The 12,719-nt window shown below is 37.9% G+C and overlaps 1 protein-coding gene across 3 annotated transcripts in view; it reads left to right on the plus strand.

The window, feature by feature from the left end:
• The window catches only part of pemt (phosphatidylethanolamine N-methyltransferase), a 152,201-nt gene that overhangs the window by 105,905 nt on the left and 33,577 nt on the right, over nucleotides 1-12,719 (plus strand). For all 3 annotated transcript variants that reach the window (XM_041229824.1, XM_041229825.1, XM_041229826.1), the window contains exon 5: nucleotides 5,646-5,757. In XM_041229824.1, coding sequence (XP_041085758.1) covers nucleotides 5,646-5,757 — 112 coding nt within the window. The remainder of the gene's footprint in view (nucleotides 1-5,645; nucleotides 5,758-12,719) is intronic.

Here is a 12,719-nt window from a genome sequence, read left to right on the forward strand (position 1 = left end):
GCCCCTTGGCAATGTTCATTTCTATCTCAATCTTGGCCTTTCTAACTTTCTTTTTGACTTGCGTTTGCAGTTCCCAGTACTCTTTCTATGCAATTTGTTCTTGTCCTTTGTGGCATGCGGGGCCCTATTCAAATGAGTTATCTAAAATCTGTTTTGATGGATCAAAGAAGTATGCATTAACTGTTCTGCCTTTTATAAAAAGCAAGGTTTGATTTTAATGCTTGTCCATTTGCCTGGGACAGTCAAACATGTGAACAGACAAGTGCTTCAATTAGAAAAATCCCTTCAAATCTAACCCTGTAAAGTATAAATATATACTGTATGATTGTGTAGAAGGGTGGTGGGTAATTCACTGACACAGGAGACAGACAGGTGGATTTGGCAACACCGCACAGGTGCCCAGTTTTATTTCAGGGTGCTATTTTTCTTTTAGCCCGCAGATGGCGCTGTGGGTCCGTGGTCTTATTTACCAGCAATGGTAAACAGAACCACGGGCATACCAAGCAATGGTACACAATACCGGCACCCTTGCAGGTGCTTCGAAACAATAATTCAAAACAGAAGCACAAAGAAACAGGGAAAATAAAACAGTAACAAAACCACAAAGGTGCTGCACTTGACAGCTATATCCCAGTCGTCGCTACCCATGCGACCCGGATCACCGTCCTACACTGCCAGCTAACTAGCCTGCTCCGTTACAATACTCCAGGGTCTGCCCAAGGGTTCCCCGCTCTCACTGTCTCACTTTGACACACTCAGTTTCGGTTTCTCCCGACTGGTTCTCGGTCCTCGACCAGCGCTTCCGCACTCTCGGCGCATTTAAAGGGCAGACCTGAGGAAACAGCAGAGCATTTTTTTATAGGGCTAGCAATCTCCCAAGACTCACCTCTCAGCCATTCATAGAGGGGGGGAAAGTCCATACACCCACTTTCCCACCTCCCCGTGTCACTGCCGTGACTCACAGACGACTGCCGCCCTCTTCCTGCGGTACTGTGAGCACGCCAGCAGAGTCAGCACAGATCTCCCCCTGCTACAGATTGTTTCTTACTATTTAACAGTATATTGATGCAGTTACATTTAAAAGCAAAATGCGCTAATTTACAAAGTGTAAAGTAATATTGTAAATTAACACTACTTGCTTCCTACACATATACCGTGCCTATAGAAAGTCTACACCCCCTTTCAAAATTTTCACCTTTTCTTGCCTTAGAGCCTGGAATTAAAATACAGTAAAATTGTTTTTTTTTCTTTAATTTATCAACACATCCTACCCCACAACTTCCAAGTGAAAAATATATTCTAGAAATCTGTAGAAAATTAATTAAAAATAAAAACCGAAATAGCTTGGTTGGATAAGTGTCCACTCCCCTTGTAATAGCAATCCTAAATTAGCTCAGGTGTAACCAATCGCCTTCAAAATCACACATCTTGTTAAGTGGCCTCCACCTCAGTTAAATTGTGCTGATTCATATGATTGCATCTCAAAGCAAAGACTCAACCATGAGCACTAGGGCACTGACAAAATAGCTCTGGGAGAAAGTTGTTGAAAGGCACAGATCAAGGGGATGGGTATAAAAAAAATATCAAAGGCCTTGAATATCCCTTGGAGCACGGTCAAGATAATTAAGAAGTGGAAGGTGTATGGCACCATCAAGACCTGGCCTAGATCAGGCCGTCCCTCCAAACTGGATGATCGAGCAAGAAGGAGACTGATCAGGAAGGCTACCAAGAGGCCAATGGCAACTTAGCAAGAGCTACAGGCTTTTATGGACAAGACTGGTCAAAGTGTGCATGTGACAACAATATTCCAAACACTCCACAAATCTGGCCTGTGTGGTAGGGTGGCAAGAAGGAAGCCATTACTCAAGAAAGCCCACCTTGAATCCCGTTTTGAAGTGTGCAAAAAAACATTTTGTAGCCATGTGGCATAACGTTTTGTGGTCTGACAAAACTAAAATGGAACTTTTTGGCCTAAATGCAAAGTGTTATGTTTGGTGCAAAGCAAACACAGTGCATTACTCAAAGAACACCATCCCTACTATGAAGCATGGTGGTGGCAGCATGTTATGGGGATGCTTCTCATCAGCAGGGACTGGGTCAGTTGTCAGGATAGAAGGGAAAATGAATGGAGCAAAGTACAGAGAAGTCCCTTGAGGAAAACCTGCTACCCTCTGGAAGAAAGCTGAAACTGGGATGGAAGTTCACCTTTCGGTATGAGAATGACCCAAAGCACGCAGCCAAAGCTACACTGGAGTGACTAAGGAACAAAAAGGTAAATGTCCTTGAGTGGCCCAGTCAGAGCCCCGACCTCAATCCAATTGAAAATTTGTGGCATGTCTTGAAGATTGCTGTCCATCAACACTCCCCAAGGAGCTTGAACAGTTTTGTAAAGAAGAATGGTCAAATATTGCCAAATCTAGGTGTAAAAAGTTGGCAGAGACCTATTCCAACAGACTCACAGCTGTAATTGCTGCCAAAGGTGCTTCCACCAAGTATTAACTCAGGGGGTAGAGACTTATCCAATTATAATCTTTCAATTTTGTGTTTAATTTTTTTTTTTTTTCTCAATAGGAACCTTTTTTCCCCTTAACAGTGTGGAGTATGGTGTGTAGATAAGTGGAAAAAAATCCTCATTTAAATGCATGAAACTGAGGCACTGACACAACAAAATGTGAAAAAGGTTCAAGTGGGTGTAGACTTTCTATAGGCACTGTAATTCCACTGCTACAATAGCAAAAAAAGGAAAATGGGTCAACATTAATAGCTTGGACGAGTGATCGAGTTTTAGTAAATACCTCTCACACCATTAAAGACCTACGTGTTTGCTTTCAGTTCAAATGAAGTTCTGATTTGCAATATGAGTCTCCTGTTTGTGTATAAAGCAGACATTGTGGATATAGGGGATATTGTCTGTAGCAGGACCTCTCAAACCAAAACTACATTTTTGCTTTTTACTGTAACCTATTTAAGTAATATATAAATATTAACATGCATAAATGTATTTATAATGCAAAATAATGATAGAACTGTATGAGCAGCTGGGGCTTAAATGAATGAGCGACACATATAGACTGAAGAAACGGAATCTGTTTAGCCTAGAACAAAGAAGAAGTTGGGGGGACCGGATTGAAGCCTTTAAAATCTTAAGAGGAGTTGGCAAAGTTAACCCAAACATTTCACACAGAAAGTGGTGAGGGTATGGACTGGGTTACCTAGTCAAGTTGCTGTAGGAGACACTTCTTCACACTCAGATTTGTAATGGTATGGAATTGGTTACCTAGTTATGTTGTTGATGCTGAATCACTTGGATCCTTTGAATACTAGGAACCAGATGATCAGAGATGGGCCAAATGACCTCCTCTCATTTGTAAATTTCAAACAGACTTTGAAAGAACGTATATCTCAATCCTTGGTTTTCGTGGACACTGTCAATAAAGTAAACCAGTATCACTCTACTGCCTGGTCATCTGTCAAACTGAACATAATAACTTCCTGTTCATGCTTGATTCAGTCCATTGTCGTACTTATTCAAACACCATCATTAACCCAAGGAATGCAAGCTAACTTTTTATAAAAGTTGTTCTTTTTTGAAATCTTGATATTTTTTTTTTTTTTACTTTACAACACAAATCAGCCAAACCATTGGTGACCATGACCTGTGATCATCAATGGTACCATGGTACTTTTCAGTCTCAGCCTCATTTTATTTGTTTTCTTGTTGCACATCCCTTACATTATACTGTGATCAAAGATGTAAATAGATGAAAGGCGTGTAATATTTAATGTCTGTTTTTGAACACTGTATCTAATTACAATGAATTACTGATGCACGCTGGCAATACCATGTATGAGATACAGCTTAGTGGAGCATTTGCAGCACTTCCTGACAAAGTAATGGTCCCTTAATGGTCTCGAGGTAGGTGAAGTAGGCTATTTTTGTGTCTGGTGACAATCTGTTATACGTGAAATGACATTTTCTGGGCTACAAGCTCTCAGTCTTATAACCTGTTCTGCAGTATAACAGACCGCTTAATAAAGGGGGAGCCCTGTACCTATTATTTCCATACGTTTTTGGAGAAGTTAGCTGCATATAGTAACAAATGAATGTGCAACTAAAAGAGGCTATATTTGTAGCTTGACTTGTGAACATGATAATGATCAATTTCAGCTCCATGCTATTATATGGGTTTATTCAGCCAGGTTTAATATCTCACAAAACTATATGCCAAAAGCAAATTATATTAAGACAGTTCTGGAAATAGTCTTGACGCTGTCATATTTAACCAAAATACTAAAATCCTATCAACTGCGTGCTACCAATCAGGTTTACACATCACAGCCCACCAGAACTGGTAAGTAACATCCTGTACACTCTCCATTTTTCAGATTGCTTCCCAGCCACCTTGTCTTCATATTCCGGTGTTTTTTTATATGTACATCAAGCAAAGTTTGTGATCAATGGGTGCAATAATTTGTGTTAGAAATGGATCGATTAATTTGCTACACGAGGTAATGGTTGCGGGGACCAGCAGGTATTTACATTTACAGGATCCGAGGATGACCCAAGCCCCTGTGCATTATTTGTCAGGAGGTTTTTGTTAAACACAACTCTTAATTCTGCAAAAGTGAAACGACATTTATGTACAAAGCACTCAGAATGTGAAATTAAACAAAAGAAATAGGAACTTTGCTTTCAGCAACTGTCAAAAAGTAAAATGACCACATTGCTTGATGAACTGGTCGAAGATTCAAGCCTAGGAATCTCACTGAGTTAGATACTATATAAACACTTTACTTTCACATGTATTTATACAGATACACACAAAAAGTAGTTTCAAAATGCTGTTGTGAAAAAAAAAATGTGACAAGTGGTCCCTACATTGAAAGAGGTTGAGAACCACTGCCCTATAGGATATAAGTATACAAGAATAGAGCTACCAGTATCATAAAGAATGTTGGAAGGACCTCCTTATAATCTCAGTAACCTGTGCTAAAGTTAACTACCAGATAGCAAGGACCAGACGACACTGTTGGAAACGAATCTGAGATTTAGGACAGAGGGAAGGAAACACTTCTTCAAACAAAGCGATGAGGGGATTATTTAATTTATTGCATTTTTATAACACTTTCTATAGAAGTGTCACAAAGCACTATACAGTACATAGCAGGAAAAACAAACAAACCACAATATAGTTGTATAGCATGTCACACATACAACTGCCACAGTCAGACCATCTAATAACAGCACATAATAATACAAAAGCAGCAATTTTAAAATTACATTTAAACCCACTAAGAAAGCCATTTTATAAAAGTGCGTTTTTAGTCTTGACTTAATGGAAAACTGTAATGGTCTCACCTTCCATGACAAACGAAGGAAGAGCATTCCATAGTTTCGGTAAGCAGGATACCACACGTTTTGGGACAACAGAAAAAAGTACACTATAATAATCAATTCTAGATGAAACAGGCATGCATTTTTTCAGCTGCTCGGAGCCGGACGAGCATTGATGGGCTGTATGGCCTTCTCTCGTTTTGTAATTTGTAAGTTATCATACAAAATATACATATTTTCCAGTTGGTGGTCACAATAAAGAGATTCCAATGTAAAGGAATTGGCTTAATAACCAGGCTTTTTTTTCCAGGTGATCATTTTGGGATCTTGAAGAAGGAAAAGGTGACTGGTTTTCCCTTCAATGTAATGGACAATCCGATGTACTGGGGAAGCACTGCAAATTATCTTGGGATTACTATAATGTAAGTTGATACTAATGCATGCACAATGAAAGGATATAAAACAAAAGATGAAACTGCTTAAAGCTTTCTTTAATTTATTTTGCATTACAATTAAGTATTTCCCTTACAGCATATTTTGTTCCATTAGAGACATGATCAGGTTACTGTAAAGATGAGATAATGGGGGGATTTTCAAAAGTTTGTGAGTGATAATTCTGGTGTTAATGAACTAGGTATGTGGTGTTGATTTTGGCATTTTCAAGCAGTCGTTATGCCATTTCATTATTAAATAATTGTGCTAATGTGATTTCTGAAATTATGTTGATTTACGAAATAATGGTAATATCTTAACGAGCAGTGCTTCTTGCAGCTATTTCTTTTGTTTGCGTGGGAATTTAAAAGGAAATCTGAGTTAATTGTCATAATTTATCAGGAGTTAATTTGCACTTGGAAAAGGAGTGTTTTAATTAACGAAAATGTTTATAACTCACTTTGGCAAAGTGTCTTGCCGTGTGCAGTTATAGTTGGTGCAGTGCTCAGGAATAACACACATTTAAATGAACAACACTTAAATAATAAGCATGTATGCCTCACAGACATGTGTATCGCCCCGTGCAAAACGGTTTCAGTCCCGAAACTGTAAGACACTAATAATTAACACACATCAGAGACACGGTCACTTCTCCCACTAGTGAGTGCTCTTTTGCAGGTGTGGTGAAAGACAAACAGTTTGTGAAACAGTGGTGTAGCGTAGTCTGGGTTTAGTGCTAGCCTGTAGCGACACTCTCGGCTAGCGCTTAGCCATCTAACAAAGACAAATGACAAACAGCACTCAAACAAACAAAACAACAAACACTTGTGATAATTAATTACGTCCGTTTCCTAAACGGGTCCTTTCAGTAACCACGTCAAAGGAACAGATTATGACATCATGGCCCCTAAAATACCCTTAGTCACGCCCCCTCCGACAGCTGGTTCAGTCACATCTCCTCCAATCCATGTGGTTGTGAATGATATTTATAAACTTGTTTTAATCATTTGTAACCATACAGAACGTTTGTTGTATTGCTAAAAGGATACCGTTATTTACACCCAGTGTACTGTTACTGCTGAGAGGTAGGAAGCAGAAAGTGTGCTCTGGTTCCAAGCAGTCTAAAGTAAATGTTGAGTGTTGTTTTGTGACAGGTAAACGGCTTAGCCGTCCTGTATCAGTTAGGTTCCAGCTTGTGTGTAGTTAGTGCTCCGAATAGGAGCTAGGTGTTTATTTTGTGTTTTGTTTTTGTTTGTGTTTATTAAAAGTGCGCGCAAGTGCTTTAAACTCCATTTCCGTGTTTGGGTCTGGTTTAAAAGGGGCAATGAACCATGAGAGTCTTTTCTCACAATATATATATATATATATATATATATATATATATATATATATATATATATATATATATATATTATATTTTTATAATAATATGTTTTTTTGTTTTTCACCCATTTTTTTTGTTTGCAAAATGCACATTAAAATAGAGTTGTATATAGTAAGCTGTGGCAAAATATCCACCCAAATGAGGGTAAATGACTAGTTTAAGGTTGGTTTTATTATTTTTTTTTTTTAATCTGTGCCATCCGATTTTTTCCCTCACTCCAGCTAATCGTAAATCTGAATTTTTTATGTGGTGCTCTAAATAAATGTACATTCTGGATGACAAAATCCACAATTTTAAATTAAGTTTACAAATTATATGCATAATAGATATTCCCATTATTTTGTGTTTCCATTTGGCTGCTGCTCGCTGGTGGGAGAGCCGTCTCCCTGTGCACATCCATTAGTTTCGCTTGATCTCGTTAGCATGTATTTTGATTAACGAGTTCCACTTATATATTCGTTGAGATAGGAAGCGATGTACGTGACCTGCGACAATTAAGCTTTTTAACAAGAAATTCATTCATTAACGACCTCATTGATTTAACTTCAAAGCATTATCGGATTGATTTTATTAAATTCTGTTTGAATATCACTTGCTACTAAAGCTGTCGTTACTATACTGCAAGTTCGATACAACAATGCTCAATAAAGTAGTAAAGCAGGTCAAGTTTAGGCAAGCTGTACAGAAGATATTTTTATCCCAGTCTATCAGTTGCACAAATATCATGCACTAGTAGCATCATCAGGAACATGTTCTAAGCAATGCCCACTGATTCATTGTGTCATTGATTCTTTATTACTGCATTACTCCCCCCGTGTATGTCACAGTGTGGCAGGGTGGTTGATAGTGTGCAGGTAATTAAAGAACAGACAATTATAATCCAGGTAATGCAGGTAATTAAAGAACAGACAATTATAATCCAGGTAAAAAGGTTTGTTTTATTTATTTTTATATCTAGTGCCTGATGGCAAAACAAACAGTAAATAATAATGGAGGTAAGTAATACAGAGGCATGTATTACTTAATTTATAATCCCTGTTTTGCCAGACAAATAATAACCTTTTTTTTATATTATACACCTACACAAAACACAAAACACATACACAAGTCTGTTAGTGTGTGAATCAGTGCTAGTGGTGCAAATACAGTTTTATTTGTGATACAGGTGCAGTGCTGTTCCAGGTTTGTGCTGGCCTCTGGCGACAGCTCCGGAACGTGTTAGATGTCTAGTGATAATACATAACAAATAGACAGAACAAAACAAACACTCGCGATTTTTCAACAACAATACAGGTCCTTCTGAGCTACTTAATACCAACCAAAGCGAAGGAACAGATACACCCCTATTTATACCGTCACTGGCTGCCACATCATTTACCTTCCGGGTCACTGAGTTAGTGTACCAAAGCTCTGTCTCTTTTCTACATGACAGACTTCCTTTTAACCCTCAGAACGAAGTATCAGCTCAAGTAGTCCAGAGTATTCTGTACCACCAAGAATCATTGTCTTTCTGTCACACACAGTAATAGAAAAGTTTTGCTCCCAATAATTACCCAGCATTCAGTCACTCGCACAATTGCACCACCTAATTGCACAATATTCTTATATTGGGCCATTGCTCCTCAGTAGCCTTATAACTCAGATACTGCAAGATGGTGAGGGATGTATCTTTATAATATACACCAAAGTGACCTAGATGCCATAGTTGATCATTTGATTGTGAAAAAAGATAAATTACTTTTGAACTCATAGAAGTTAGGTTGTGGGACAGGTTCGGCATAAAAAAAGAACAGAATTTGGGTTGTGTAGTGACTCATGCTAGAAGAGGCATATGTGTCATTTAAATGCCATTCTGCATAGCACTGATTTTATTAACCTCTATGCAATGTGAGCCCTATTATATTTAAAGAGTTTTTATATATTGTGATGGATTGCCCTCTGCTCACACGTTTTTCTTCTCCAAATAAACAATTTGGACACAGGATGCCAGGAAACGCCATAGCGTGTGTATTATTTACAAAACCTAACCCAATCTTGTGCCCTAGCTAAACAAATGATGTTCCTAACTAATATCGAGGCAGACTAAGCCTATTACCTCGTCACCAAAACCAAATCGTAATCCAAATACCTTTTCCAATAGTTCATTTTCCTGTTTCACGATACTCACAATAACAATCAGATCTCTTGCACTCCAACTGTCCAACCAAACTTCTACCATCACCCACACCAAAACACACACAGACTCACACCCTTTTAAACATAATTAATTAGTTAATTGATTTAACCTGGAGTTGGTCCTGACTCCAGTAACCACTACTGGGTCCTAATTCCATGTATGGACTCTACTAAACAAAAGTGTTTGTTCCAAACAAGGCCAAATTACATCTACTTTCCCTTATTTAACACACAGTTATCATTTACCAGTTTATTAATTAACCCATCTTTAGTTTTGATCCCAAACACTTTATATTATTTAATTTATTTGTTTACCATCCAGTGAGTTTATATTCTCCTTTCACATTTTGTGCCTTTCCTAACCAATCCTTCACAATATGAATTGCTATTTTGAAATGATCTGTTAATTCCAGGAAAGACCTGGTTAATGTGCCCCTCAGTAGTGGGTTGCAGCACATTTAATTACATTTGGTATAAAACTGGATCCACTGGATGAGTGGAGAGAGATTGCTGGGTCTCATTTGGGATGGAAGGACCTCCTTGACCTGTCATGATGCTGAGCAGCAGTTGCATGTCTAATACGTATCTCTTTTGGCACAGCCGACACACAGCAGGATGTTGAATTTGGAGACTATCGTACTAATCACTGGACAGGTGTACATGAAACTTAATGGGTGGGAAGGAGACTGGGGGATAGGAATTCACATGTGTGTTTATTCTTGCAGGGCTTAGTTCTCAGTACACAGTTTTTTCAGAACATCAATTAGTGTTCTCAAATTATTAAAAAAAAAAAAAACAACTTAAAACTAATTTTCAGAGCTATGAATATCTAACATAAAGTGCTTAGTTAACAAAATGTACCAAATAGGTTTTGTAGCCTGCTTGTGTAATGAAATGCAAATGAAATGTCTGACTCATTAATCGCTGCCTCCAGCATTATATGACAATTACATGCATAATTTACCTGTAATCAATCAATTATATGGTACAATTCCAATTACAATGATGCAGGTGTGCCACAGTTCAATTGCAATTACAATACAATGAATTATGAAGTGTACAATTACAATTGGATTGGAACTAACCCCAGGTATGAATGACAAGCCTGAAAGTGTAAATAGCGGGGTTCCGAAAAATATAGCATTGCACGTCCCCACGACCAGCTACAACTGTTTAAATAATCAATGTTAACATCCGATAACTCTGTACACTTATATCTGTTTCAATGCTCTTTTCCAAATGCCTACTCTAGTGCACCGGTAGTGTAAGGATTAATGGTCAAACAGGTAGCATAGCAATAACAATCCATTATATTTTTTATTGCTCTTCCTGCAGTGATTTAGAGAACAGATCTCAAACCCCAGTGTACTAGATCAGCAATTTTGAAAAGAGATTTGAAACCCACTTTAAAGTTACAAGTGTAAAAAGTTGTCAGGATGTTAACAATGAAAAGAAGAGTGACAGGTATGTTATTTAAACAGTTGTTTACCGACACGTGGGATGGACAAAGCTAGATTTCATTACCCGCTACTTACTCTTTAAAGTGCACAGAGCTAACAAAGCAACTCCAGTAAATCTCATCTCATATGTATTGCTGTCACTTTGGAGATCTCACATTTTTCTGTATGAAGGAGGCGCATATGGATTTGATTTTGAATAACATTTTTTTTCAAGCATTCATAAACAAAACTGGCAAATGTCTCCTGTACTCTTTTCTATGCTGCACTTCCTGCTGAAGGAACTCATCTGACACACGTGAGCTGCTTCTAGGAGTCCTTTTTTGGTAAAACAATGCTACATTAGATTTTTTTAGACAATTACTTCCTGAGCACATTTTTTTAAAATGTATATTTCTCCAGAAAAAAAAAAAAAACTTAAAGAAACTACATTCTAAATGTCATTGAACTCCAGAAGTCAGATGCATTGGCTTGCATTTGAGTACCGAACACTGCTTTTCCTGTGACTACCGTGTTTCTAATGTCACCTTACTGTAATTCCTTCATAGGACTTCAGGAAGTTGACCAGAAGTACAGTTACTGCAATTACTATATTTATTTGCTCCATGTACTTAGCCAGGAGCAGGTACCAGTCACCTGAGGCAGTGAAAGCAGATTTGTGGATGAGCAATGATTTTATGATGTACTCAAGTCAGTAGTCATACCCTTTCTGCACCATTTCAGACTCATACTGCACCATCTTCCAGAATGGTCCAGATAATGATATTTCCACATTACATACAAGTCAAGAAGTTAAATGTGATTAAATATGGATTACACATTGTGTTGCATTATTACATGAGCAGAATGGCAGCAGTTCATAGTCTCTGCAATATTTTTAGTGTATTACATTTCATTTCTGTGAAGTAATTGACATTGGGGTTCTCAGTATTTCTAAACAGACAGTTATACTGGTATAGACTTAGAAAGAGTGAGGCCTCTGTCATTACAGTGGCATATGATTAATAACAATGATACTGTATAATATAGGCTCCAAATAGGGCAAGAAGATGCGTAATTGAGTCTCTCAAAATAAAAGCCATGGCAATCGATAATACTTCTTTGCAGTCTTGGTTTCTTGTCAGTGTTACCTCACAATACTTGTAGTTATACAAAGTTTCAGATTGGTACAGCTGCCTTGTCCATGTATGTGGAGAGATTAGCAGTCTTGGTTTGTAGTGGCTAAACCCTCTGTGTTGCACTTCCTCACCCTTCAATTGCTCCTTACCAATCATCAGAAGACTGGCTCTGACGAGCAGTCTTTGTTATATCTTTTCAGGTTACAGGGTCTTTAGAAGATAAATACTCATGCCGTAATGGTTACGTTTCGTACTTGATAGGGAACTGTAACTACTTTGGGTTAAAGTTTCAATTTTCTCTGCATTTTTCACAGGAAACATTTCATACTTCCTTCCTAGGTCATTTCACTCTGACAGTCTTCTGATGATTGGTTATTGACAAATAAAGAGCTTTTGAAGGGGGTGAGGAAGTGCAAAACTAACTGAAAGCATGGCTTGCAAACAGAGATTGCTGTAAATAAGTTTAGTATCAGATAGACCTTTTTGTTAGCTACAATCACTTATTTAGACAGCCTCTTTACCACGTACATGGAGTTGGCTTACCTCAGTTCAGAGGTTACATTTCTATTTCAGGAAACCAAGGTTATGATAATAACCTAGATATCTATAACATGTGTTTCTTTCAAAACTGGACATTTGAGACCTATTTAGGACAACAGGTAAGATGTATGGATTTATTAGCTACAGTCACATTAATAGTGATAGCTGCCTACTAACATTACAGGTAGGGCTGCAACGAAGGGTACATTTTGATCTTCAAAGGTTTGGAATACATTACTGAAGGAAGGTTCGAACCTTCGATGTTACTAATTTGCCTA

The sequence above is a fragment of the Polyodon spathula genome, chromosome 26 (assembly GCF_017654505.1).
Source record: "Polyodon spathula isolate WHYD16114869_AA chromosome 26, ASM1765450v1, whole genome shotgun sequence".
Classification (NCBI taxonomy): Eukaryota; Metazoa; Chordata; class Actinopteri; order Acipenseriformes; family Polyodontidae; genus Polyodon; species Polyodon spathula.